The sequence below is a fragment of the Erinaceus europaeus genome, chromosome X (genome assembly GCF_950295315.1).
Source record: "Erinaceus europaeus chromosome X, mEriEur2.1, whole genome shotgun sequence".
NCBI classification, from domain to species: Eukaryota; Metazoa; Chordata; class Mammalia; order Eulipotyphla; family Erinaceidae; genus Erinaceus; species Erinaceus europaeus.
In genome coordinates this window covers 88,714,579-88,740,048 of record NC_080185.1, presented here as the reverse complement: position 1 = coordinate 88,740,048, position 25,470 = coordinate 88,714,579, and the positions used below count along the sequence as shown (strand labels likewise).

General features: G+C 43.9%; 1 protein-coding gene and 1 pseudogene across 1 annotated transcript in view; both read left to right on the top strand.

The window, feature by feature from the left end:
* Positions 1 to 1,690: 1,690 nt before the first annotated feature.
* Positions 1,691 to 2,988, top strand: LOC103119166 (E3 ubiquitin-protein ligase RNF26-like; annotated as a pseudogene).
* A 9,962-nt stretch (positions 2,989 to 12,950) lies between these two features.
* The window catches only part of CLCN5 (chloride voltage-gated channel 5), a 223,616-nt gene continuing 211,096 nt past the window's right edge, over positions 12,951 to 25,470 (top strand). The window contains exons 1-2 of the mRNA XM_060183590.1: positions 12,951 to 13,259; positions 15,952 to 16,089. Coding sequence (XP_060039573.1) covers positions 16,074 to 16,089 — 16 coding nt within the window. The 5' untranslated portion in view covers positions 12,951 to 13,259; positions 15,952 to 16,073. The remainder of the gene's footprint in view (positions 13,260 to 15,951; positions 16,090 to 25,470) is intronic.

The following is a 25,470-nucleotide window of genomic DNA, read 5'->3' as shown; positions in this document are numbered from 1 at the left end:
TCAAGCCCCCGGCTCCCCACCTGCAGGGGGGTGGCTTCACAGGTGGTGAAGCAGGTCTGCAGGTGTCTGTCTTTCTCTCCTCCTCTCTGTCTTCCCCTCCTCTCTCCATTTCTCTCTCTGTCCTATCTAACAATGACGACAGCAACAACAACAACAATAATAACTACAACAACAATAAAAAACAAGGGCAACGAAAGGGAAAATAAATAAATATTTTAAAATTCTAAAATAAATAAATTTAGATGAAATTTCAAAAAAATCATCATCCCAAATAATAACACTAGCTAGCAATTACTGAACATCTGACATTTTCTCTTGCATGTGAGTCCAGCGCTCTAGCCACTAGGCCACATTGCAGCCTACACATGACATTTTCTATTTGACATTTATGAATTTATTTTATCATTCATTTTACAGTTTAAAAAAATGAGGGAGAAGGGGGTCGGTCGGTGGCGCAGTGGGTTAAGCGCACGTGGCGCAAAGCGCAGGGACCAGCATAAGGATCCCGGTTCGAGCCCTGGCTCCCCACCTGCAGGGGAGTCGCTTCACGGGCAGTGAAGCAGGTCTGCAGGTGTCTATCTTTCTCTCCCCCTCTCTCTCTGTCTTCCCTCCTCTCTCCATTTCTCTCTGTCCTATCCAACAACAAAGCAACGTCAACAATGGCAATAATAACTGCAACGAGGCTGCAACAACTAGGGCAACAAAAAAGGGGGAAAAATGGCCTCCAGGAGCAGTGGATTCATGGTGCAGGCACCGAGCCAGCAATAACCCTGGAGGGAAAAAAAAAATGAGGGAGGAAGACAAGATGGCAGAACCCAGCAGAGTCGAGGCCACACCTGGGGTTTGCTGGAGCTGATTTTCTCTCCCACTCCCCCTTTCGTCACCCATATGACAGAGGCCGGGTGGGAACAGGGACATCTTCGTAGCTGGTCCATGAGCCCCTGTCCAGCCTGCACCATCCCTGTTGGTCATTACGCTGGGCCCCCTGCATTGCTTAGAGCTGTGGTCTATTTACATAATAATTGTTTTGTCTGAGACCTGCCCTGCCTGCAGGGTATTGGTTTAATCCCCACTGGTTAGATGGAAGCTTGCTACTTTCTCACTCTTTTCTTCTCTCCATCCCTTATCCTACCCATTTCCTTTTCCGACTTGCCACTTTCACTTCAGAAGATATAAAGGCGTTTTTCTCTGATCAATAAAAGAGTTGCATTGCGTTCCAGCTCAGCCAAGAGTTCTCGGTTCCTCTCCCGTGTCGCTGAGTAAGCAACAGCCCAGGTTGGCTCCGGTCAAGTTCTCTCTCCCTCAACGCAACCTGACACATCCGCACCTGGCCCCAGCCCTGCTGGTTGCCTTCAGTGCTGGGTCTGACTCGTTGCTCCGTTGTTGTACGTCATCACCTGACATTCAAAGCTGAAGGCTTTTCTCTAGTCAGGGTTCACCTAGCAATGTCTGGCCTCTTCCCTCCTAGATAGGCAAGACTCTTGAACCTGCACCTCACCCCCTTTCCTTCCACTGAGATTCCACCTCTCTCTTAACTCTCTGCTCCCTCAGATTCTTCATTTCACCTGCTCATTTCCCTTCAAAATTCATCTGTAATCCCCTCCTGTCCTCCAATATTGCTGATGGTGAACAAGTCCCCCCCATTAGTAGGAACCAAATTTCCTTTTGGACTGACCTCCAGAGCCCTGTCATGGAGGCTGTGTACCTGGTGGTGAGTGGAGTCAGCCTGGTCCTGGATGTGCTGACTGATGTTGGCCCTCAGCTTCCTGCTGGTGTCCTCCCTCTTGGCTTCCCTGGTCTGGCTCCTGGCATTCATGTACAACCTGCAACACACATGGTACTGATTAATATTTTGCACTTAGACCCGTGGACTCCTGCTTTCACTGCTGGCTGTGACCTAAGTTTTGGTTTGGTTCACCTTTGTGGGATTGCAGGTCATGTTATATAGTTATATAGTGTTATATAGTGTCTACTCTGGAGAGCTTAAAGCACCTGGGGCATCTGGCCTCTCATGGGCCACTACGGAGCTGGGAGATACTGCACCAGGGTGTCTTCAGTATGGTTTCCAATGGCCATGCTTTGTTACACCAATTCTGTGAAATTTGTGCCATTGCCATGAGCCCGGTGGCCTATGTGATCAACAGTGCAGTTGACATCTGCCTCATGGTGAACTTCACAGAACCTCTTCTTCCTAGTGCTGGTCCTCTGCTATGTAGTGATGGGATCACAGTGTAGAATGACAGATGTGCTGGTTTCCTTCCTAGCCCACATTTCCAGCAGTGCTATGGCCATTGACCATCCTCCTCCAGAGCCCCCTGCCAGCTAGTGCTGGGGCTCCTGGCCAGCTTTGTGTTTGTCAATCTCACTGGCCTAGTGCTGTTAGTTTGTCTGTTGGCAGTGATGGTGACTGTGTTGCACCCAGACCTTATCCTGAGATTTGCCACCTGGGCTTTGGGTCAGCTCTATGCCCTGTCATCCTACCACCGGCTCCGAGAGGATGTTGTGCATCTCTCTCTCCTGGTGCTGAACTTGAAGGCCTGGCACTGCATCTGGAGCTGCAACCTGCAGCTTGCAAGCTTTCAGAACAAGGGAGTGGCACCTGCCCCCCCCCCCCCAAAGTGCCTCCAGATGGGTACCCTTGGCCAGGACCTGGTGACAGGATGTTCTTCCAGAAGCAGAACCCAGATTAGAGACAGAAGAGGAGGCTATGACTGCCAGAGCAACATCTGCCTGAGGTCAGGAGAGGCTCAGCTCAATGAGGAGGAGCCTACTGCTAGGCAAGACCCATGGAAGTTGCTGAAGGGGCAAGAGGAGCAGAAGAAGTGTATTATCTGTCAGGACCAAAATAAGATGGTGCTGCTTTTGTCCTGTAGACACCTGTGCTTGTGCCAGGCCTGCACTGAAATCCTGATGTGTCGCCCCATTTACCACTGCAATTGCCCTCTTTGCTGCTGGGACATCCTGCAGACACTCAATGTCTACCTCTGAGGACTCACTGCCTGCCCGCTCCTCCACACTCCATATGGCCACCTGTGCTAGGACAGCATTAACATCTGCTCACTGGCTTCTGGACTGAATCCTTTCCTGTCCCCAAGGCTGCCATGCCACACCTTCAAGCCAGTGAGATGGGGTGTCCTGAAAGATCGTGACCCGGATGGGACCAGGGAAATACCTTCTCCTTTCCCAGTGGGTCTCCATGATGCAAGGGTGGTAAGTGTGTCATTATGCAAGGACTTGAAACTGTTCACTCTGGACATCATCTCCAGCCTGTCAGGGCCCAACCTGATGCCAGTCTTTTGGGATCCACCTTCTCTTGCTTTTGGTTTGTCTTCTGGGGCTTTGCAGGGCCTCTCCCTAGCTTCTACAACTACAAGAGTATCTTTTGGTAATTTTGGCAACTCAGGCATCTTGGAATTATCTTGAACCTTAGTTTTCAGCCAGAGCCCCTGTGTCCTGGAAGACACCACTCTCAGGTGTCTGTAGAGCTACAACTTCTGCCTGTTATGATCTTATGGGACTTCCTCCCAACCTGATCCAATAGCTGAGATCAAGAGTTTACCCTTAATAGAAGGATGAATATGGGATGATCTCACTCTCAGGCAGAAGTTGATAAACAAGATCAGAAGAGAAAACACAAGTAGAACCTGAACTGAAATTGGCGTATTGCACCAAAGTGAAAAAATCTGGGGTGGGTGGGTGGGTGAGGGGAATACTGGTCCAAGAAGAATGACAGAGGACCTAGTAGGGGTTGTACTGTTGTATGGAAAACTGAGAAATGTTATGCATGTACAAACTATTGAATGTAAAACATTAATCCCCCAATAAAGAAATTAAAAAAAAAGAGTTTACCCCTGTTGGTTTATCTCGGGGATGCAAGGTTGGTTTATTATACGTAAATCAATCAGTGTGATCCACCACATCAATAAAAGCAAGACCAAAGAACCACATGGTCATATATAATATGTAACATTATATATTATATATCATATATTATATATAATAGGTGCAGAAAAAGCCTTGGACAAAATACAACATCCCTTTATGATCAAAACACTACAAAAAAGGGAATAGATGGAAAATTCCTGAAGATAGTGGAGTCTATATATAGCAAACCTACAGCCAACATCATACTCAATGGTGAAAAACTGGAAGCATTTCCCCTCAGATCAGGTGCTAGACAGGGCTGCCCGCTATCACCATTATTATTCAACATTGTGTTGGAAGTTCTTGCCATAGCAATCAGGCAGGAGCAAGGGATATTAAAGGGATATAGATTGGAAGAGAAGAAGTCAAATTCTCCCTATTTACAGATGGTATGATAGTTTACATAAAAAACCTAAGGAATCCAGCAAGAAGCTTTTGGAAATCATTAGGCAATACAGTAAGGTGTCAGGTTACAAAATTAACATTCAAAAGTCAGTGGCATTCCTCTATGCAAACACTAAGTTAGAAGAAGATGAAATCCAGAAATCAGTTCCTTTTACTATAGCAACAAAAACAATAAAATATCTAGGAATAAACTTAACCAAAGAAGTGAAAGACATGTATACTGAAAATTATGAGTCACTACTCAAGGAAATTGGAAAAGACACAAAGAAGTGGAAAGATATTCCATGTTTATGGGCTGGAAGAATTAACATCATCAAAATGAATATACTACCCAGAGCCATCTACAAATTTAATGCTATCCCCATCATTATCCCAACCACATTTTTAGGAGAATAGAACAAATGCTACAAATGTTTATCTGGAACCAGAAAAGACCTAGAATTGCCAAAACAATCTTGAGAAGAAAGAACAGAAATGGAGGCTTCACACTCCCAGATCTCAAATTGTATTACAGGGCCGTTGTCATCAAAACTGCTTGGTACTGGAACATGAATAGACACACTGACCAGTGGAATAGAAATGAGAGCCCAGAAGTGAGCCCCCACACCTATGGACATCTAATCTTTGACAACGGTGCCCAGACTATTAAATAGGGAAAGGGGAGTCTCTTCAACAAATGGTGTTGGAAAAACTGGGTGGAAACATGCAGAAGAATGAAACTGAACCACTAAATTTCATCCAATACACAAGTAAATACCAAGTGGATCAAGGGCTTGGATGTTAGATCAGGAGCTATGAGATACTTAGAGGAAAATATTGGCAGAATTCATTTCCGCATAAATTTTAAAGACATCTTCAATGAAACGAATCCAGTTACAAAGAAGACTAAGGCAAGCATAAACCTATGGGACTACATCAAATTAAAAAGCTTCTGCACAGCAAAAGAAACCACTACCCAAACCAAGAGACCCCTCACAGAATGGGAGAAGATCTTTACATGCCATACATCAGACAAGAGGCTAAGAACCAAAATATATAAAGAGTTTGCCAAACTCAACAAGAAAACAAATTACCCCATCCAAAAATGGGGAGAGGACATGGACAGAATATTCACCACAGAAGAGATCCAAAAGACCGAGAAAGACATGAAAAAAATGCTCCAAGTCTTTGATTATCAGAGAAATGCAAATAAAGACAACCATGAGATACCACTTCACTCCTGTGAGAATGTCATACATCAGAAAAGGTAGCAGCAACAAATGCTGGAGAGGCTGTGGGGTCAAAGGAACCCTCTTGCACTGCTGGTGGGAATGTCAGTTGGTCCAGCCTCTGTGGAGAACAGTCTGGAGAACTCTCAGAAGGCTAGAAATGGACCTACCCAATGACCCTGCAATTCCTCTCCTGAAGATATATCTTAAGGAACCCAACACACCCATCCAAAAAGATCTGTGTACACATATGTTCTTAGCAGCACAATTTGTAATAACCAAAATCTGGAAGCAACCCAGGTGTCCAACAACAGATGAGTGTCTGAGCAAGTTGTGGTCTATATACATAATGGAATACTACTCAGCTATTAAGAACGGTGACTTCACCGTTTTCAGCTGATCTTGGATGGAGCTTGAAAAAATGATGCTAAGTGAAAGAAGTCAGAAACAGAAGGATGAATATGGGATGATCTCACTCTCAGGCAGAAGTTGAAAAACAAGATCAGAAGAGAAAACACAAGTAGAACCAGAACTGGAGTTGGCGTATTGCACCAAAGTAAAAGACTCTGGGGTGGGTGTGTGTGTGGGGGAGAATACAGGTTCAAAAATGACAGAGGACCTAGTGGGGGTTGTATTGCTATATGGAAAACTGAGAAATGTTATGCATGTACAAACTATTGTATTTACTGTCAAATTTAAAACATTAATTCCCCAATAAATTAAAAAAAGTTTACCCCTGTGTTGGGGGCAGGTGGGGGTATCTGCTCTTGGCTTTGGGGCCATAGACCCTCTGGTTCCCAAGGTCACTGGGAGCCTTTGGAGCAATAACCAGATTTCTATTCATTCCCCTCTCACTTCCCCCTTGAAAGTAACATAGCATTCCTTTTCCATTTGGGTCTCTCTAGCACTGGGGAGTGAAGATAGTCAACATTTCACTAGGGCCCAAACAGCTGCAGCCCGGGCCTAGGGGCAGCTAGCTAGCTTCCTAAGGAGCTGGATCAGTCTCCAGTGAATAAAGTTCTGTTTACAGCTAAAAAAAAAAAAAAAAAAGTGAAATTAGGTAACTGAGGTGATAGTGCCTGGTTCTGGTTGGTTCTAAGCTCGGGTAGTCTAGTTCCAGATCCTACTTTCATAACTGTTTTGCTTTGTAAATTGCAGAAGATGAAAAATGTTCTCTTTAAGTCTCAAGAAAAATCTAAGCTGCCAGTAGTCACTAGTGACACCAAGTGGTCATCTGTGAGTTCTGCAGCCTTCCCCTGCTTTCTGTATACTGTTCCTGCTTCTTCCAGGATTATCGCTGGGGCTTGGTACCTGCACGAAAAATTCACTGATCCCAGTGGCCATTTACTCCCCTTATTTCCTTTCTTTCTTTCTTTCTTTTTTTATATACAGAAAAGATTTTTTATAGTGAAGTTTCTTCTCTGTAGGTGGGGCTTGGGGATTTGAACTCGGGTCTTTGCACTTACTTGGTAATGTGTGTGCTCAATGGGGTGAGCCTTACTGCCCAGCCCCCAATATGCACATTTTGCTTCTAAGCAGACTACCATGCTTGTCTCTTCTTATTTCTTGTTTCAGAAAAGCACTTTGCCAATAGATTATATTTTACATTTCCTTTCTAGTCCCCCTTGTATTTTAACTCCATTAATTGTCCCTACCCTTTGTTGCCTTTTAAATAGATTTTCCCCCAGTTTGCAATCTGTAAACTTAGAGGGCATGTGTGTATGTATGGGTGGGGTGGGCAGAGAGAGGACAGAAAGGGAGAGACAGCAGAGTGCAGCTCCATCATCCATGGAGTTCACTTTGGTGTTGCCTATAGCACTCATATATGGACACAGGGTCCTACGCACAATAAGGGATGCACTCTACCTGCTGAACCATCTTTCTTTCTTCTTTTTTTTTTTTCTTTGCCTCCAGGGTTATTGCTGGAGCTGAGTGCCTGCACCATGAATCCACTGCTCCTGGAGGCCATTTTTCCCCCTTTTGTTGCCCTTGTTGTTGTAGCCTTACTGTGGTTATTATTGTTGTTGTTCGTTGTTGGGTAGGACAGAGAGAAATGGAGAGAGGAGGGGAAGACAGAGAGGGGGAGAGAAAGACTCCTGCAGACCTGCTTCACTGCCTGTGAAGTGACTCCCCTGAAGGTGGGGAGCCAGGGGCTTGAACCAGGATCCTTACACCAGTCCTTGCACTCTGTGCCACGTGTGCTTAACCTGCTGTGCTACCGCCCAACCCCTCTTTTTTTTTTTTTTGTGAACCATCTTTCAACCCAACCTCAGTTTCAATTTTACCAGTGGCTCTTCCTTCTCAGCCTACAAAGAAGTTCCAATTAATCTTTTTATTATTATTTCTTAATTTTTTTTGCCTCCAGGGTTATTGTTGGGCCTTGGTGCCGGCACTATGAATTCACTGCTCCCGGTGGTGATTTTTTTCCCATTGGATAGGAGAGAGAAATTGAGAGGGGAGAAGAAGATGGAGAAAGAGACTCCTACAGACCTGCTTCATTGCTTGTGAAATGAATCCCCCATGCACGTGGGGAGCTGGGGGCTCGAACTGGGCTCCTTGTGCTTCATACTATATGAGTTCTAATTTTTATTATTCCAAGATGACAAAAAAGAAAGAAAGAAAAAGAAAAGCAGGCAGACATATTTCTCTGTGAACTCACTCAGGATTCATGTTTTTTTTTTTTTTCCTCCTCCAGGGTTATTGCTGGGCTCGATGCCTGCACCATTGAATCCACTGCTCCTGGAGGCCATTTCCCCCCCCCCTTTTGTTGCCCTTGTTGTAGCTTCGTTGTGGTTATTATTATTATTGCCCTTGTTGACGCAATTCGTTGTTGGATAGGACAGAGAGAAATGGAGAGAGGAGGGGAAGACAGAGAAGGGGAGAGAAAGATAGACACCTGCAGACCTGCTTCACCGCCTGTGAAGTGACTCCCCTGCAGGTGGGGAGCCGGGGGCTCGAACCGGGATCCTTACGCCGGTCCCTGCGCTTTGCGCCACATGCGCTTAACCCACTGCGCCACCGCCCGACCCCCAGGATTCATGTTTTTTAAAAAGTGCTCCAATAAAGGAATTTCCTTGTTAAATAATCTCTTGTTTTCTGAATTCAGTGCAAAGCTCAGCTGAACAGTCATGATCACTCTGAATTGACTCCCAATGTCCTTGTGGTGACATCTACCACAAGCCCCCTATAATTGCCAGCCTCAGTCTTCAAAGGAATAGGATTAGTCAGATGTGATTACCTGCCTGTACACCTTTCACACGATGTTACCACTCCCCCCTTGGATTTACCTTTATTAGAAGTCTAGGGGTAAGTCATGTCAGATCCTTACATACAGCTATCCCCAAAGATCCCCATATACCAGGAGTGCCTGAAGGCAGGCACTTAATATTACCCCATGAGAAAGTGAACATTAGCTTAGACAGATAAAGCAAAAATGTGGCCATTCCAGCATGCTGGAATGGCAGAAACAGATATAGTCAGCTTCATTATTGAACAGGAAAAGAATATTTCTCCACAAGACATGCTGCAGCTGGAAAATAGCACCCCACTCCCCCAATGTGGGTGACCACCCATTTTTCACTCAGAGAGAAACTTTGTTCTTATAATCATGCACTATCAGAAAGAAAAAAAAATGCTGCCTGAAACTAGCAGTGAAGAAAACCCTCCCACATGTATCTGGAGGACATATATCTCTTGGACAGAGAAGAAGCCTTAGTTTCTAAGCCAGGTGCAAACCTTCAGATAAACGGAGGATCTGGACACAACATTCCATATTTATCTTCACTTCGTGACTCCCAAGTAAACAGAACATGGGTTTTCTGTGCAGTTCAGACTTGTTATTAACCCTTTTGCAAACAATGCTTTATGTAAGACTCACCTAAATTCCAGTCCCCGCCACCCTCACCCCCCTCAACCTAAAATGACTCCTTTTCTTTAGTGACGTGTCCTAAGGCTTCTCGCTAGCATTTGGTCCCTCTCAGTGTACTGGGTCAAAAGTTTATCTTTCAAAATACACATCTATCCTTGGTGGCCTTATGTCTGCCTGGTAGTGTACACAGTTTTGTGTCCTTGACCACAGACTTAGGCCAGCATTAGAGTAATAGAATTTTAGCTATCTGACCTGGATTGAGTATACAAAATTCAGCCTCAGTTCTGCCTATAACTAGTTAGCTAGATTGTCTAAAGTAAGTCAACATACCTCATTCCCCATTACTCTTAATTGTAAAAAGATTTGCTGCTTCCCCCCCCCCTTCAATTCACTAAAAGGTCTTAGGCATCAGGTAGACCTAGATTAGAATCCCAGTTCTGCCTTTTACTAGGTCTGTTGACTTTGACTTTTCTGAGCCTTTCCCTTGTAAGATGGGTCCAATTCTCATCACCAGATTTCTGTATTGCATCCCTTTCATTGGAATCTTCTCTATTCTTTATCCATCTGGGAATATGGACCAAAGACCTTTATGGGGAATAGAAGGTGGGAGGTCTGGCTTCTGTAATTGCTTCTCTGAGGGACATGGAAATTAATAGGTTGATCCATATCCTGAGCCTGTTTCTATCTTTCCCCAGTGGAGTTGAGCTCCGGGGAGGTGGGGTTCCAGGTCATATTAGTGAAGTCATCTGTCTAGGGAAGTCAGGTTGGTGTCATGTAGCATTTGTAACTTGGTGGCTGAAAAACCATTAAGATATAAAGCAGAACAAGTTGTTTAATAATCAGGAACCTAAAGGTAAGAATATAGCAGATGAGATTTGGGGTCTTCATGTTGGAAGAAGCTAGGAAGTCTATTTTAGGTACATTCCATGGGACCCATGACTTTTATAATGTTTGTCTGAGCCTGACAGCTAACATGCAGGTGGGCTAAAAGTATTTTCTGGAAAGATGGTGTCAGAATTGGGAATTGGGGAGTCGGGCAGTAGTGCAGTGGGTTAAGTGCACGTGGCGCGAAGCACAAGAACCGGCATAAGGATTCTGGTTCGAGCCCCTGGCTCCCCACCTGCAGGGGAGTGACTTCACAGGCAGTGAAGCAGGTCTGCAGGTGTCTATCTTTCTCTCCCCCTCTGTCTTCCCCTCCTCTCTCTGTTTCTCTCTGTCCTATACAACAATGATGACATCAACAACAACAATAGTAACTACAACAATAAAAAATAACAATGGCAACAAAATGAATAAATAAATATATTTTTAAAAAAGAATTGGGAATTAGACTAGAAAGCTGGATCATGGCAAAAAGTAGCTCTTAAATATGGTAAAAATATATAAATACCCTTAACTGTAAACCCTATCAATCTGACCTAGGACCTATGTCTATTCGTATTCATCACAGGAGCCTGTGTAACCTTTGCATCCCTGTATGTCTGAGCTCACATTCTACGGTCATAACTAGAAACATTCTAGGCTGCACTTATTTCAGGAACAGTCTTTCTTGAGTAGCAGAGTATGTTGACCCAGCCTCCCTTCGGAGAGTAAGGCAGTTCCTACCATTGTTGTTCTACATTGAGGGCAAGGTCCTGTAGAGGCCCACAAGAGGGTTTATGATGTTGTCCCTGATGGAGGTGACCAGTGATAGTGGAGACAGGGATCTGTTAGAGGTCTAGGGTCATCATGTCTATACAGGAATCCAAGGATTCCCTGATTAGGGCGCCAGGTTATGGGGTAGCCTGCTAGTGACCAAAACGGTCATCATTAAAGTGTGTCAGTCTGTTGCCCTTATCCAGCTTTTTGTAGTCCTTACTATGTCTGACAGGGTTAGAGTGATTGAGGGAAGTGAAATAGGAAGTAGGTGAGGAGGTTATTTAGGTCTAAGTAGAAAATATTCGATTAAGAACTTTATGGTGTCATTTTTAGGTCTTTCTACTTGCTTGCCGCATTTACTGAATCACTGCAAACTATTGTGCACTGTCACTTTAAGGTATCTATTTTCTCCTACCTTATGGATACATGTGTACGTATGTTCTATTTCATGGGCCCTGGTTTGTATCTAGGTTCTGAGGTTTTCTTAAGAAGTGTGGCATTCAAAATGGGACTAAGAAGTCCTATAAGCTAGGACTCACCAAAAGTAATGGAGCTGAAGGGTTTACATCTCAGGCTTGGTATTTCTGGACACAGTCCGATGTCCAGGTAACACTGGTTGCACTGATTTGGCTGAGATCAGCAGATGCAGTATCAAATGGTGTGGATAAAGAGAAACATGAAAGAAAACTGAGCAAAGCTCCAGAGGTCCCAGGACTGGGATTAATATGGGCTTTATAGAAAATGAGGAAGGTTCCTTGCTTGTCTTATAGTTTAAGAAGGCAATTAGATAATTCTTCTTCTCATCACATTATTTGGGAACTTGGCTTACTTTGAAAATAACATGGGTAGGGTTTACTGTACCATGTAAGACTTCACCATGATTTATGTCATTTAAAGCTATTTACAAAAAAAACTGTATCTTATATACTGATATGAGAGGTTGCTTCTAGTCTCCCTGGTCTAAGATTATAGGTGATTTAATATTTGAAAAAAAGTTATTATTAAAAATGCATCAACTAAGCCCAGTGCTGAAATTCAGTTTACTAATTTGAAACCTTAAGTGCGCTGATCAAAGAAATATCTACTCAGAACTGAATTATATGCATTAAAAAGCTCGAGACAGTCAATCTGTTTTCCCCTCTCATATTGATTGGTGATTTATAAGATATAACAGGTTATATATCAACATCATTCCTGCCATGAAAGGTCCGTGTCCCTACCCAACTCCCTTACAGTGGAGGTGAAAATCTACCCTCCCTAGAGTTTTGTTTTTTTTTTTTTTACTTTGGTGCAATACTCCAAACTCAGTCAAATTATGCTTTGTGTTTTAAAATGGGAACAAATTTGACGATAGTGTCGATTTTAGAGTGGCTAGAAGTAACAAGGTGGCTGTTATTAGTGTATCACTGTAGAGTTGATCAGTGTACGTCTCCGTATTCTGTGATCTCAGACTGGTTACTTAACCTTCCTGTACTTCTCTTTTTCTCTGAATACGAATGGAGAAAGAATAGTACATAAACTAGCGGGGCAACTATGGGGCTTCACCACGGTGGGGGAAGGAGAAAAAAAAAAAAGCAAAGGGCTTAGAACAGTACCTGGCTTATCATTAAGGGCTCAAATTGTGTGAGCTAATGGAATGCTCGATTTCTCCTGCTAAATGCTCGGTATCAACAGTATAGTTCTAAGGAGAGAATCTTCAACACGTAGAGCAGGTTCGCAGAGGCAGTACATAATGGATACACGGTCGCTTGAAGACTCAGGAGCCGCCCAGTCCTCGGTTAATATGGCAGTTCCCGGGAGGGGGGGGAGTGGAAGGGAGTGGAGGCGCGGGGGGGTTCTACTGCGGCTGCGCACGTCGAAACTCCGCCCAGCGCAGCTGTATCAGCCCGGCCCTCTCCCGGGCCGGCCTCCTTCACACACCCTCCCGGACTTCTGCTGAGGTTCCTGGAGGGCGGGAGGGGAGGGGACGGGAGGGGAGGAAGGAGGCGAGCCGGCCGCAGCGCGCAGGCGCAGAGCCGGGCTGTGAGGAGCTGCTACTTACTAGCAAGGCCTGTCACATGAGCCGAGCGCCGGCTGGGCTCCCCCTCCTCCTGGCTGCCTTGTGAATGAAGCGCTGCGGGTTACCTGGGGCAGTAACTCAGCTGAGTGTCCCGGACGCCTGCGCTCCGCCAGTCCGCGACCGACGTGCTCCGCCACGCTCCTGATCACGGCGACAGGTAAGGACACCCGGGTTGTCGCTTCCCCCCCCACCTCACCCCAACAGGTCCCTTGCGGTCCTTTGCCCCCCTCCCCCGGGACGCGCGTTGGCGCCCCCCACGCCCCCCATTCCCGGAGAGAGAGATAGAGAGTCCCCCGAGAAGAGACACCGTCCTGGGCTTCGGCAGCCTGGAGATGGGGCTTACCCAGCCTGGAGATGGGGCTTCCCCGAGGAGCCGGGCCGCCGCCGCCTGGCACTCGGAGGAGTCAGCCCGGCTAGTCGTAGCCTGTGCGGGGCGGCATCGTCCCTGGAGCCCAGCCCTGTCCTGTCGTCTCAGCCAGCCCGGATCCCCGCGCTGCCGCCGCCAAGTTTTCTAGCGGAGCCGCGCACAGCCCGTCCCGTCCTGTCGCGTCGCGTCGCGTAGCGTGGCGTCCCGTCCCGTCCCGTCCCGTCCCGTCCCGTCCCGTCCGGTTTTTGAATGGGGAAGGTTCGTTAACTGCACGCGGCTCCCCCAACCCCTGGCCCCCTCTTCCAGGATTATGGACTTGGGCTGCCTTGGGCTGCTGAAGATCTGTCGCGGCCCGGGTCTTCTCCCTCTTGCTGTAGACTCACGGGCTGCTGTGGATCTTAGCAAACTGGAGCTCAGACCTTTAGAAAAAGGAATTGATTGCTGTTTCCTTCCTTCCTTCTTTCCTTCCTTCCTTCCTCCCTCCCTCCCTCCCGAAAAAGGAGTTGCTTGCTGCTTGCTGTACCTTTCTTTCTTCCTTCCTTTCTTCTTTCTTCCTTGCCCTTCCTCTTTCTTTCTTTCTTTCTTCTCTTTCCCTTGCCTTTCTTTCTTTCTTCTTTCTCTTTTCCTTGCCTATTTTTCTTTCTCTCTCTTTTTTCTCCTTCCTTCCTTCCTTCCTTCCTTCCTTCCTTCCTTCCTTCCTTCTTTTTTCATCTCTCTTCCCACTTCGCACCCATGTTCTGATTCTCTCCAGACTTTGCAGGCTGGCGCTGGAGCGCCTTCACCCTCAAGGTGTATAGGGAGGGGAGCCTCACTTACCTATTGACGACTCGCCTTTACAAACATTTCCGAGCAAATCAGTTTCCTCAAGCACCAAGTCAATTTGTGCAAGGGGGCCATAGGATAGGGTCAGTGTGATCGGGTCCTCAGGGATTTGGTGGGAGGTGGAGGGTGGTGGTGGGCACACAAACTCAAGTCTGATTCCATTTTACTGAAACATCAGCCGTGAAATAAGCAGCTCCCATGGTTGGGTTGGGAGAAATTTCTCTTGGTCCCACGAGGTGCGGGTCAGTATTTCTTAACTGCACGCAAAGTCATGGAGATGGGAGTAGGGGCTGAAAATGGTCTCTCTTTCTGTGTGTGTCTCTGTCTTTCTCCCTACACAACTCATTCGAGAGATCCCCTCCTCCCACGGACTTCTCAGGTTTCTGTGAGTTCCTACTTCTCTTGGTTTTGGGGACTCAATTCTTACTCAAAACACCACATTTACCTCTCGTGGTATTGCTGAGATTTGTGTACATCCACGATCTTGTCGTTTAAAAAAATGTAGGATGATGGCTCTTTTTTTTTTTTCCTTTACCGGGGGATTAATGGTTTACAGTCGATAGTAAAATACAGTAGTTTGTACATGTGTAACATTTCTCAGTTCTCTACATTTCTCAGTTTTCTACATAACAATTCACCCTAGGTTCTTCTCTGCCAGATGATGGCTCTTTTAAGTTGCTATTAGTCCTCAGTGTGCAGAAGGGCTTTCACTTAGTAGTAGCAGGAGAGTTGTGGAATTTGAAATCTGCAGTCGACTTGGATGTTCATCGGGTCCAAAAGATGATGACTTTTTTTTAATTAAAAAAAAACAACAAATTATCTTGTATGCTAAATGGGTAAGGCCAATAAGATAATAAGATTTTGCTTGAAAGGATAGACGAAGTGTTTGATATATCAAACCTCTGAATCAAACAGCCCTTCCTTCCTTCCTTCCTTCCTTCCTTCCTTTCTTTCTTTCTTTCTTTCTTTTTTTTTCCCTCCCATTCTGGACTCCTTTTAGATCCTTGTAAATATTACTGCCCTGGTCCATTTAACTTACTCAGAGAACTGCCCCATTTCTACAGCTCTGCTCTTTCTTTTATTCTCCTCCCCACCCCCACTGATTGTAGGAGCAATGTCTGCTCATGTTATAATAGCACACTGACACACTGTAGAACAGAAGAATGAAACGGAGAGGAAGAACCATGACCCAAAGGGCATTTCTAAACTTGTCATTGTGCTTCCTTTCTTTTCATTTCCTATGCGAGACTACTTGAAAAATTCGAAGCATTTCCAAGTTGTGCTCGCCTTTCTGCTGATTTCAGAATATCAAGTTAGGGGGCCTTGGGGGCTTGGGTAGAGCACTGGATATTATACTGCTCTTCAGTTCCCCAAAGTGTACAACTTTTGGCTAGGAAAGACAGTGGCAGTTTCTTTCAGCCATCCATCCTTTGAGATTCTAAACCCATCTGCTAGGGATTCAGTGATTGATGTAGACTTTGAGGACACTCAACTGTCAGTATTGATTGTCTCGGTCTCCCCATTCCGTTTCTTTAGCAGTACCTCAGGTCTGCAGACCTTTGACAGAAAAGTTCACAGACAGACAAGAGAAATTCTTGGAAATGTTCTGGTTTTTTTTTTTTTTTAATTTAGGTTTTTACTTTGCTGTTTCTATTTTCAGGTTCAGGCCTCAAGTCTCTTGCAGAAAGAGACACCCTGGACAGCTGCTGTTGCCTTAGTCACCCAGCCAAGCCTCCATACATCTGAGCCTGGGACTCCAGTCTGTGAGAGGGGAGGATCAAGATGGCTATGTGGCATGGTAAGAAATTACCACTTATTCCTCTAACTGTTTTTTCTTCCTTCTTTATCCTCCATCCCTACCCCACCCCACCACCCCCAAACCTGGGGCAGGCAGCTAGTTGTTTCTTTAATTTAACCCTTTGTATTCACAAGGACAAAGGATACTCCTTTTGAAAGAAATTGCTGCTACTTGGAAGTTCAAATTCTTGTAAAGTGAGGGTGGAGGGACTGGGATAGGGAGTAGGAGGAAACTGTGCCTTTGCAAAGAATCATCTTCATTTGGACCCATGCTTGTGGGGGATATATGTAGGAATCAGATTATTTTTTGCCTAGTTGTATTTTTCATTTGCTTCTGGAAAAAAATTCTATCATAAGGTTCTCAGAAGTGGGAGAGACTGATGTCAGTGCCCTCCCTGTTTCTCCCCAATAAGTACTTTCTTGAAACATAAATATGTTTTCTGAAAGCATCTTTAATAATATATTGCTTATATTCACTGATCAGAGGAACATAACTGCATAACTGTTAGAATTTTTGTTTCCACTTTATTGGGTGGGGGGGCAGTTAGTGGTTTACAGTGTACTTGTTTTAACTTTATGAACTGCCAGAGAAAAAATGGTCAACAATATCTTCCTTGATGGGTCGCCTTTCCTGTGAATCTGTGAATTCCTACCACACACAAAAGAATTTTCAGTTTTGTTGGAGTTGTGGATTATACCCATTGGGAGTATATCAAAGTCTCTAGGGCTGTGTAGGAGTTTTATGTTTATCAAGAGGGAATGTGGAATGATGGACAAACTGCCAAAATTGGTCTGTGACCCATAAAAAGTTAATGATCACTTAGATGGAGTAGAACAAAAGTGTTTTCACACACACACACACACACACACACACACACACACCCTCAGCTCTAGTTTATGGTAGTGATGGAGGGATGAAATCTGGAACTTGGTACCTCCTAGGCTCAGGCATGAAAATCTTTGGGATGACCACCATTTCAGGTGTGGGGAACATTGAGCACCCCCTCTTTCATTTGGCCTGGTCTTGCCAAGGCAACCACAGGCAGGATTCACAATTCAATAAATCTAGATACTTTTTCATAGTAAAATTAAATTCTGATTATTAAATTGATAATCTTATATGACTCTTGGCGGGGAGAAGGTTCCTTGGAGCTGGTGGTAGTGCAGTCCGTTCGCTGCACGTGTTACCATGCACAAGGACCTTGGTTAGAACCCTCACTCCCCACCTACAGGAGGGAGATTCTGTGAGGGGGAAAGCATATTTGTAGGTGTCTGTCTTTCTCTATCCCTCTCTATCTCTCTGTCCTCTCTCAATTTCTATCTCTGTTTTATTAATTAAAATAGAGAAGATGGTCATTGGGAGAAGTGCCCAGTGATAATCCTAGTGGCAATAGAGAGAGAGAGAGACAGAGAGAGAGGAAGGGAAGAGGTTCCCCCACCCCTGTACTATATAATCTCCCCAGCCTAATATTCAACAGGTAAATTTGATGATGGTCTAACAGGGTTTTTGAAACCAGTTCCTGTTGGTTATATCTTTCAGTATTTAGTTACATAAATTGATTTCTCCTTTCTTTCTTCCTTCCTTCCTTCCTTCCTTCCTTTCTTTCTTTCTTTCTTTCTCCCTTCCTTCCTTCCTTTCTTTTTTTCTTTCTTTTTTACCGGAGATGTTTCTGGGACCCTGTGCCTGCACAAAGAATCAACCACTCCCAGCAGCCATTCTCATTCTCTCTCTCTCTCTCTCTCTCTCTGAGAGAAATTGAGAGAGAAGGGAGGATAGAGAGGGAAAGACAAAGAGATGCACACCTGCAGCACTACTTCACTGATTGTGAAATCCTCCTCCCCTGCCCCCTACCCCCTGCAAAGGGGGACAGGGGCTTGAACCCAAGTCCTTGGCATGGTAACTTGTGCGCTCTACAAAATGTGTCTGCCCCCCCCCATAAATTCCTTAATGAAACAAACAGAAAACAGAGAGGAATAAAAACACCAAGCAGCTTTCTAAGTTTCTTGTCTTATGGGAAAATACAGACATATCAACAGATAATTGTGTCTAATCGAATAAGTGTGATTTCCAGAGAGGTGCACAGTGCAATGGGAACCCAGAGAAAAGCATGCTGGTGTCTGAGTTTTGAGCAAATCCAAATAAAAACCAAAGCAAAAAATTGAGTGGGGGTTTGCCAGATGGGCAAAGGAAAAATCATGTCCTGGGCAGACAGAGCACCACTGTATGGGAACTTCCAAGTTTCTCCCGTTGCCTACTGTGAGATATGTGGGGCATGACCTCAAGTGAAGCAGGGAAGGTAGTTGGAGGTCAGATAACAAAAGAACTGTGTATGTTCTAGGAAGGATTTCACAGTCAATCTTGAAGGCAATGATTCCAAACAGGAAAGTAACACAATCAGATTTTGTGTTAAAAAGATTAGTTTGGCAACAGTGCTGATGGAGGTGGAGGCTGGAGTCAGAGAGAATATGAAAGCCGAGAGCTTGGTGGAGAAGTTTCTGGTGGAGTGGTGTAGGTAAGGGATGATGAGTGTGAGCAGAAGTCAGGGCAGCAAGGAGAGAGAGAGTGGGGTGAATTCTAGAAATGCCTGTGATAGATGGGGATGACCAGATAGGGAACATGCGGGGTAGTTGAGAAGGGCACAGGGATCATAGGACGTTAGTGGCACAGTTTTGGTTTGATCCATTTTGTTTGAGATACCTGTGAGCTGTCACACTTCTTCTTCTAGTGTTTGCCCTTCTTCCGTAGCCAGTCAACAGCGTCAGGTTGAGCCTGATGTAAAGTTTCGAGACCTCCTTTGAATCTGGAGAGGTGGCAGTCATTGACTATGTGGGTCATAGTCTGTCTGTAGCCGCAGGGGCAGTTCGGGTCGTCTCTGGCTCCCCAGCGATGGAACATAGCGGCGCACTGGCCATGGCCTGTTCGATAGCGATTGAGGAGGGTCCAATCATAACGTGCTAGGTCAAAGCCGGGTTGACGCTTGCAGGGGTCTGTGATGAGGTGCTGTCACACTGATGTTAAAGGACACGTATTTATTATTTTAAAACTATATTTGATAGGACAGTGAGAAATTTAGAGGTAATGGGGAGGGAGAGAGACAGACCTGCAGCCCTGCTTCACCACTTGTGAAGTTTTCCCCCTGTAAGTGGGCACCATGGGGCTTGAATCCAGTCCTTTTGCAGGATCATGTGTACATTAACCAGGTGCACTCCCACCTGGCCCCAAAGGACACTTTATTTTATTGTATTTTATTTTTATTTTCTTTTATTATTGCCTCCAGGATTATTGCTGGGGCTCTATGCCTGCACTACGAATCCACTGCTCCTGGAGGCTATTTTTTCCAGTTTGTGGCCCTTGTTGTTGCCCTTTATTGTTATTACTGTTGTTGTTGGACAGGACAGAGAGGAATAGAGAAGAGTGGAAGACAGAGGGGGAGAGAAAGATAGGCACCTGTAGACCTGCGTGAACACTTGTAAAGTGATCCCCTTGTAGGTGGGAAGCCGGGGGCTTGAACCAGGATCTTCACACCGAAGGACACTTTTTTTTTTATGGTGGAGTTTGTACAGATGTTTTGTTAATATTTCATTCCTAATGATGTGTCTGTTCTATTTAATGGAAATTTTGTTTGTGGCCCTTGTTGTTGCCCTTTATTGTTATTACTGTTGTTGTTGGACAGGACAGAGAGGAATAGAGAAGAGTGGAAGACAGAGGGGGAGAGAAAGATAGGCACCTGTAGACCTGCGTGAACACTTGTAAAGTGATCCCCTTGTAGGTGGGAAGCCGGGGGCTTGAACCAGGATCTTCACACCGAAGGACACTTTTTTTTTTTATGGTGGAGTTTGTACAGATGTTTTGTTAATATTTCATTCCTAATGATGTGTCTGTTCTATTTAATGGAAATTTTGTTGTAGTTATTTATTTCATAGTAGAGACATTCAGGGATCTTAATCTTAATATGTTTTAACAGCATATTTTCCTTGATCCTTAATATATTTTGCATTCTCAGGCCCTGCCATCTGATCCGTTTGAAATCACACTGGAGTAAATCCTAACTTTCCTAGTAATCGTGAAAAGGGGGGAGGTATTCCACGTAACTGCTCTTTCTGCCATATTCAGTGCAGTTTCTAAACTCACAGTGTGGGTGGCAGTCTGATATAGTAGTTAAAAGTCTGGATATGGTGTAGAGGTAGATAGCATAATGGTTATGCAAAGAGACTCTCATGCCTGAGGCTCGAAAGTTTCAGGTTCTGTGCCCTGCACCACCATAAACCAGTGCTGAACAGTGTTCTGTTAAAAAAAAAAAAAGAGTCTATATCTGGGTTCTACTCTGTTGGTTCCATCAGTAGGTAGCTGTGAGCTCTTGAGCAAGTTCCTTAACCCCTGTGGGCCTATTTCTTTTTCAGCAAAAGGGAATAATAATAGAACAGTGGACATTACGAAAGTTGATACACATGAAATACCTGGTACATTCTACTGTGTAGGTGTGTGTCATTATTCTAGTAGTTGATTGTTTAGAGTGTAACACAGAGCAAATAACTAGATACAATTTATTGTAATGGTAGCTTTTGTTGTTAACACTATCATCACCACCAACAGCAGCAACAATAGCCCTATAACCTGGAGTGAGACTGGGACCCCGCTTTGGGAAAGAAATTCCAGATTGTCCATAGCAGCCTTGTTCTTAGGCATCTGAAGAGATTTAGAAAACATCTCACTCAGTTGGTCAAGTTGTGTACACACACACACACACACACACACACACTCCCTGAACCATACTTTTCATATAGCAAAAAACAAACAAAGCAAAATAAGACATCTTACTCAACCCTGGAGCTTAAGTAATAAGTAATAAACCATTCAATTTTTTAATTTTAAAATGGTTGAGGTTCTTTTTGTTTGTTTGTTTTTAGAATTTGAGCATGGGTGGGTCTTTTATGGACAAACCTATTACAAAAGTCACATGATTCTCTTTCAAATCACCTTTACCCAAATAATATCCCTATATAAACAGTGCTAAATTATTTGATGGTGTGTTACTTTTCAAAACACATTTAGGGGGTCTGGCGGTGGCGCAGTGGGTTGGGCGTATGTGGCGCAGAGTGCAGGGACCGGCGTAGGGATCCCGGTTCGGGCCCCCAGCTCCCCACCTGCAAGGGAGTCGCTTCACAGGCGGTGAAGCAGGTCTGCAGGTGTCTATCTCTCTCTCCCCCTCTCTGTCTTCCCCTCCTCTCTCCATTTCTCTCTGTCCTATCCAACAACAAACAACATCAACGATGGCAATAATAATAACCACAACGAGGCTGCAACAAGGGCAACAAAAGGGGGAAAAAATGGCCTCCGGGAGCGGTGGATTCATGGTGCAGGCACCGAGCCCAACAATAACCCTGGAAGAAAAAAGAAAAAAAAAACCCAAAAAACCCAAAACAACACATTTAGTAAATAAATAAGGGAGAAATATAAAACACTCTGATTAGCTTGAATCTTATTTGTGAAATTTCTTCTTTTTCTGAAATTTCTTTCCTGCTGCCTTTGCTGCCTTTGCTGCCTTTTCACCCATGATCTCTGAGTATTTTCTCCTGTTATACCTTCTAAACTCTGAATCTGCAAGCAGTTCTTCCACAATAGTTCTTTTCCTTTCTTTCTTGGGAATTTGTGAATGGGTTCAGGAGTAACAGCAGTAAAACCCCAAGGTCTCCAGATATCTGATTCCAAGGGCTTGTGGGAAAGGAAGTATGTGGGTTTGTTCCTAGCTCAAGGAAGCTCTCAGTCAGCATTTGGGGCCAGCTGAGGAATTCTAAGAGCCAAAAGAAACCAAGCTTCCTTAGTCTCCTGGACTAATGCTATCCTGTACAGGCAAAGAGAATTGGATCAGAATTTCCAGTCCTTTCAAAGATGATCATATTTTATTTGTTTGTTATTTGCTTTGATTTAATTTTAATAGAAATTGAGAAGGAAGTGGGCATAGAGAGGGAGAGAGATAAACACATCTATAGCACAGCTCTTGAAGCTTCCTCTCTGCAGGTAGGGCTGGGAGTGGGGGGGACTTGAACCTGGGACCTTGAGTATGGTAACATGCATGCTCTACCAGGTGCACCACCTCCCAGCTCTGACCAATAGTATTATCTAGACTTCATTTGATGAAGCCCTATATACATTTCTAGCCACTTTTACAAAAGAGTGTATGGGTATGATTTGATACCTTGGGGTTGTCAGTTTTATTGGGCTGATGGTGAAAAAAAAATATTGAAGAGAAGACTAGCCAGTCTGAGATTGGGAGGTGTGAAAGACTTGAGCTGACAGTTGTTTCTTATTTTGCCAGCATTTATTCAACACCAGCTCTATACTAGACATTCTGCTGGGCCTTTGAGATGCAGTGGCCACTAAAAAAATTGTGTTTTCCATTCTCAAGGGGTTTACCAACTAGGATAAAAGTAGCATTTCATGTTCATGAAAAGTAATTTATTTAACAAGTGTACCAAATGAATTTGGACAAATGACAGTAGCATAAATTTAGAAGAATGAAAACAGTGTTTCTTAATAAAGGGAGGTGTATACTTACCTGTGGTGTTTTCATTAATTTTGTTTTTCTTTTTTGTAATAATATTTATTTATTTTGGATAGAGATAGGAAAATTGAGACCAAAGGGTAGACAGTGAAGGGGGTGGGGAGCAAGGGAGGGAGGGAGAGAAAGAGAGAAAGAAATGCAGCTCTGTTTCATCACTTGTGAAGTCTCTCCCCTGCAGATGGGGACTAGGGGCTTGAACCCGAGTCCACTGTAACTTGTGTACTCAAACAGGTGCACCACCATTTTTTTTTACTTTGTGAGGGAAAGAGAGAGACACCAGAGCAAGACCCTGTGATGCTGGGGATGGAACCTAGGGCCTTGTGAATGCAAGTCTTGCACTCTACCCACCGAGCATCTTCCCTGGCCTCATCTTGGATTGAGCTTGAAGAAATCCTGTTAACTGAGGTAAGTCAAAAAAAGGGAAAAGGAATACTGGATGATCTCACTCATAGGTAGAACTTAAACAAGGACATAAAGGGAAAACAAAATAAATAATAGACTGCGGTGGTGTACTACAGCAAAGCAAAGGACTCTGAGCAGGGAGGGGGCTGGGTGGGCTTTGGGGTCCCAGTGCATGATGGCTGAATAGTATCTGGGTTGTGGGTGAGAGAGTTTTTATTTATTTATTTATTTACTTTATTTTTTGCCTTCAGGGTTATTGCCTGCACCAGGAATCCACTGCTCCTGGAGGCTTTTCTTTCCCCCCCTTTTTTGTTGCCCTTTTTAAAAAATCATTGTTGTGGTTACTATTACTGTTTTTGTTACTGATATTGCTGTTGGATAGGACAGAGAGAAATGGAGAGAGGAGGGGAAGACAGAGAGGGGGAGAGAAAGATAGACACCTGCAGACCTGCTTCACTGCTTTCGAAGCGACCACCCACAGGTGGGGAGCTGGGGGCTCAAACCGAGATCCTCACACGAGTCTAGTCCTTGCGCTTTGCAACAGGTGCACTTAACCCGCTGCGCTACCACCCAACCCCCTGGGTGAGAATATTTTACAGACACCTATTGCATGGGAGATGAGAAATTATACCGACTATAATGTACTGTGAGCCATTAACCCCCTAATAAAGTTATAAGAAAAAAAATGTTTATGCTTAGGTCTCTTCCCTAGAATTATGATTCAGTGTTAATACCTGAGCATTTAAAGAAATTCTTTAAACAATTCTGATGGGAATTGTTTGGGAACTGCTGCACTAAAGAATTAATGATATTTTTAAAAGATAAAGAACTAAAAATGTATGAGTTTATATAATCTTGGGATATCAAAGCTATTTTATGCACGATAGTGAATCTAGACTAATAAAGAAAATATGAATATAATAAGTTTTATGAAAATTTAAAATTACTATACAATACCATGATTAAGTTAATGAGAAAACTAGAATTGCAACAAGACTTATTACCTTTAATAAATAAAGACTCACAGAGCAATAAGAAACATATAAGTCTTTTACTAGAAAAATGTGCCAAGGATGGAAATATGATGGTATATAAAGGAAGAAATCCAAATGACCTATAAACATTCTCAAATGTTCTAGAGGCAGGGCCAAGGGGGACCATAAGGGGGTGGTGGTGGTGGTATTTACCACCTTTCTTTTATTTTAAATTTCTTTATTGGGGGATTAATCATTTATAGTCAACAGTAAAATTTAATAGTTTCTATGTGCATAACATTTCCACATAACAATATAACCCCCACTGTGTTCTCTTCTGCCATCATATTTCAGGACCTAAACCCTCCCCCTAACTCCAGAGTCTTTTACTTTGGTATAATACACCAACTCCAGTCCAAGTTCTGCTTAGAGTTGCCCCTTCTGATCTTGTTTTTCAACTTCTGTCTATGAGTGAGATTATCCCATATTCATCCTTTTATTTCTGACTCATATCTTCAAGATCCATCTAAGATAGGGGAAAGAAGGTGAATTCACCATGAACCTGAGACTTTGGAGCCTCAGGAATAAGAGTCTCTTTGCATAACCATTATACCGTCTACCCCTGTTCACATTTCTTAATTTTCCATATAACAATTCAACCCCCTCTAGGTCCACCTCTGCCATCATGTTCCAGGACCTGAACCCCCCCCCACTGTAGAGTCTTTTACTTTGGTGCAATAAACCACACTCTATCCAAGTTTTGCTTTGTGTTTATTGTTCAACTTTTCTTTTCTTTTTGTAATTGGGTTCATTTCATTGAAGATGCCTATAAAATTTATATGGAGAAGAGTTTTGCCAATATTTCCTTTAAGTATTTAGTAGTTACTGGTCTAACATCCAAAAGGTGTTGAAATCTCCTACTATTACTGTGTTGCTGTTAATATATTGCTATAGCCCTTTCAGTTGATGTTTGATGTATTTAGATGGCCTCTCATTGGGTGCACAGATGTTAATAATCATTAAGACCTCTAGATTGACGGATCCTCTGAGCATTAACTAATGTCCATCCCTATTTTTTAAAAATTTTATTTGTTTTAAGGTCTGTCATGTAAGATTGAGAATAGCTGTTCCTGCCCTTTTTTGTGGTCCATTGGCTTGTATGGTAGTTTTCCATCCTTTCTCTTGGAGTCCATGTTTGTCTTGTTGAGTTAGGTGGGATTCCTGCAGACACCATATGGTTGAGTTGTGTTTTCTAATGCATCTTCCTACTCTGTGCCTTTTTTTATAGGTGAATTCAGCCATTGACATTTATTGATATTATAGAATGAAGATATTTTAATGCCATTATTGTAGACTTTCAGAGTTTTCTGATATATGGAATTTTTATGATGATATTGTTTATAAGAGACCTTTCAGAACTTCTTTCAGGGCAGGCTTGGTAAT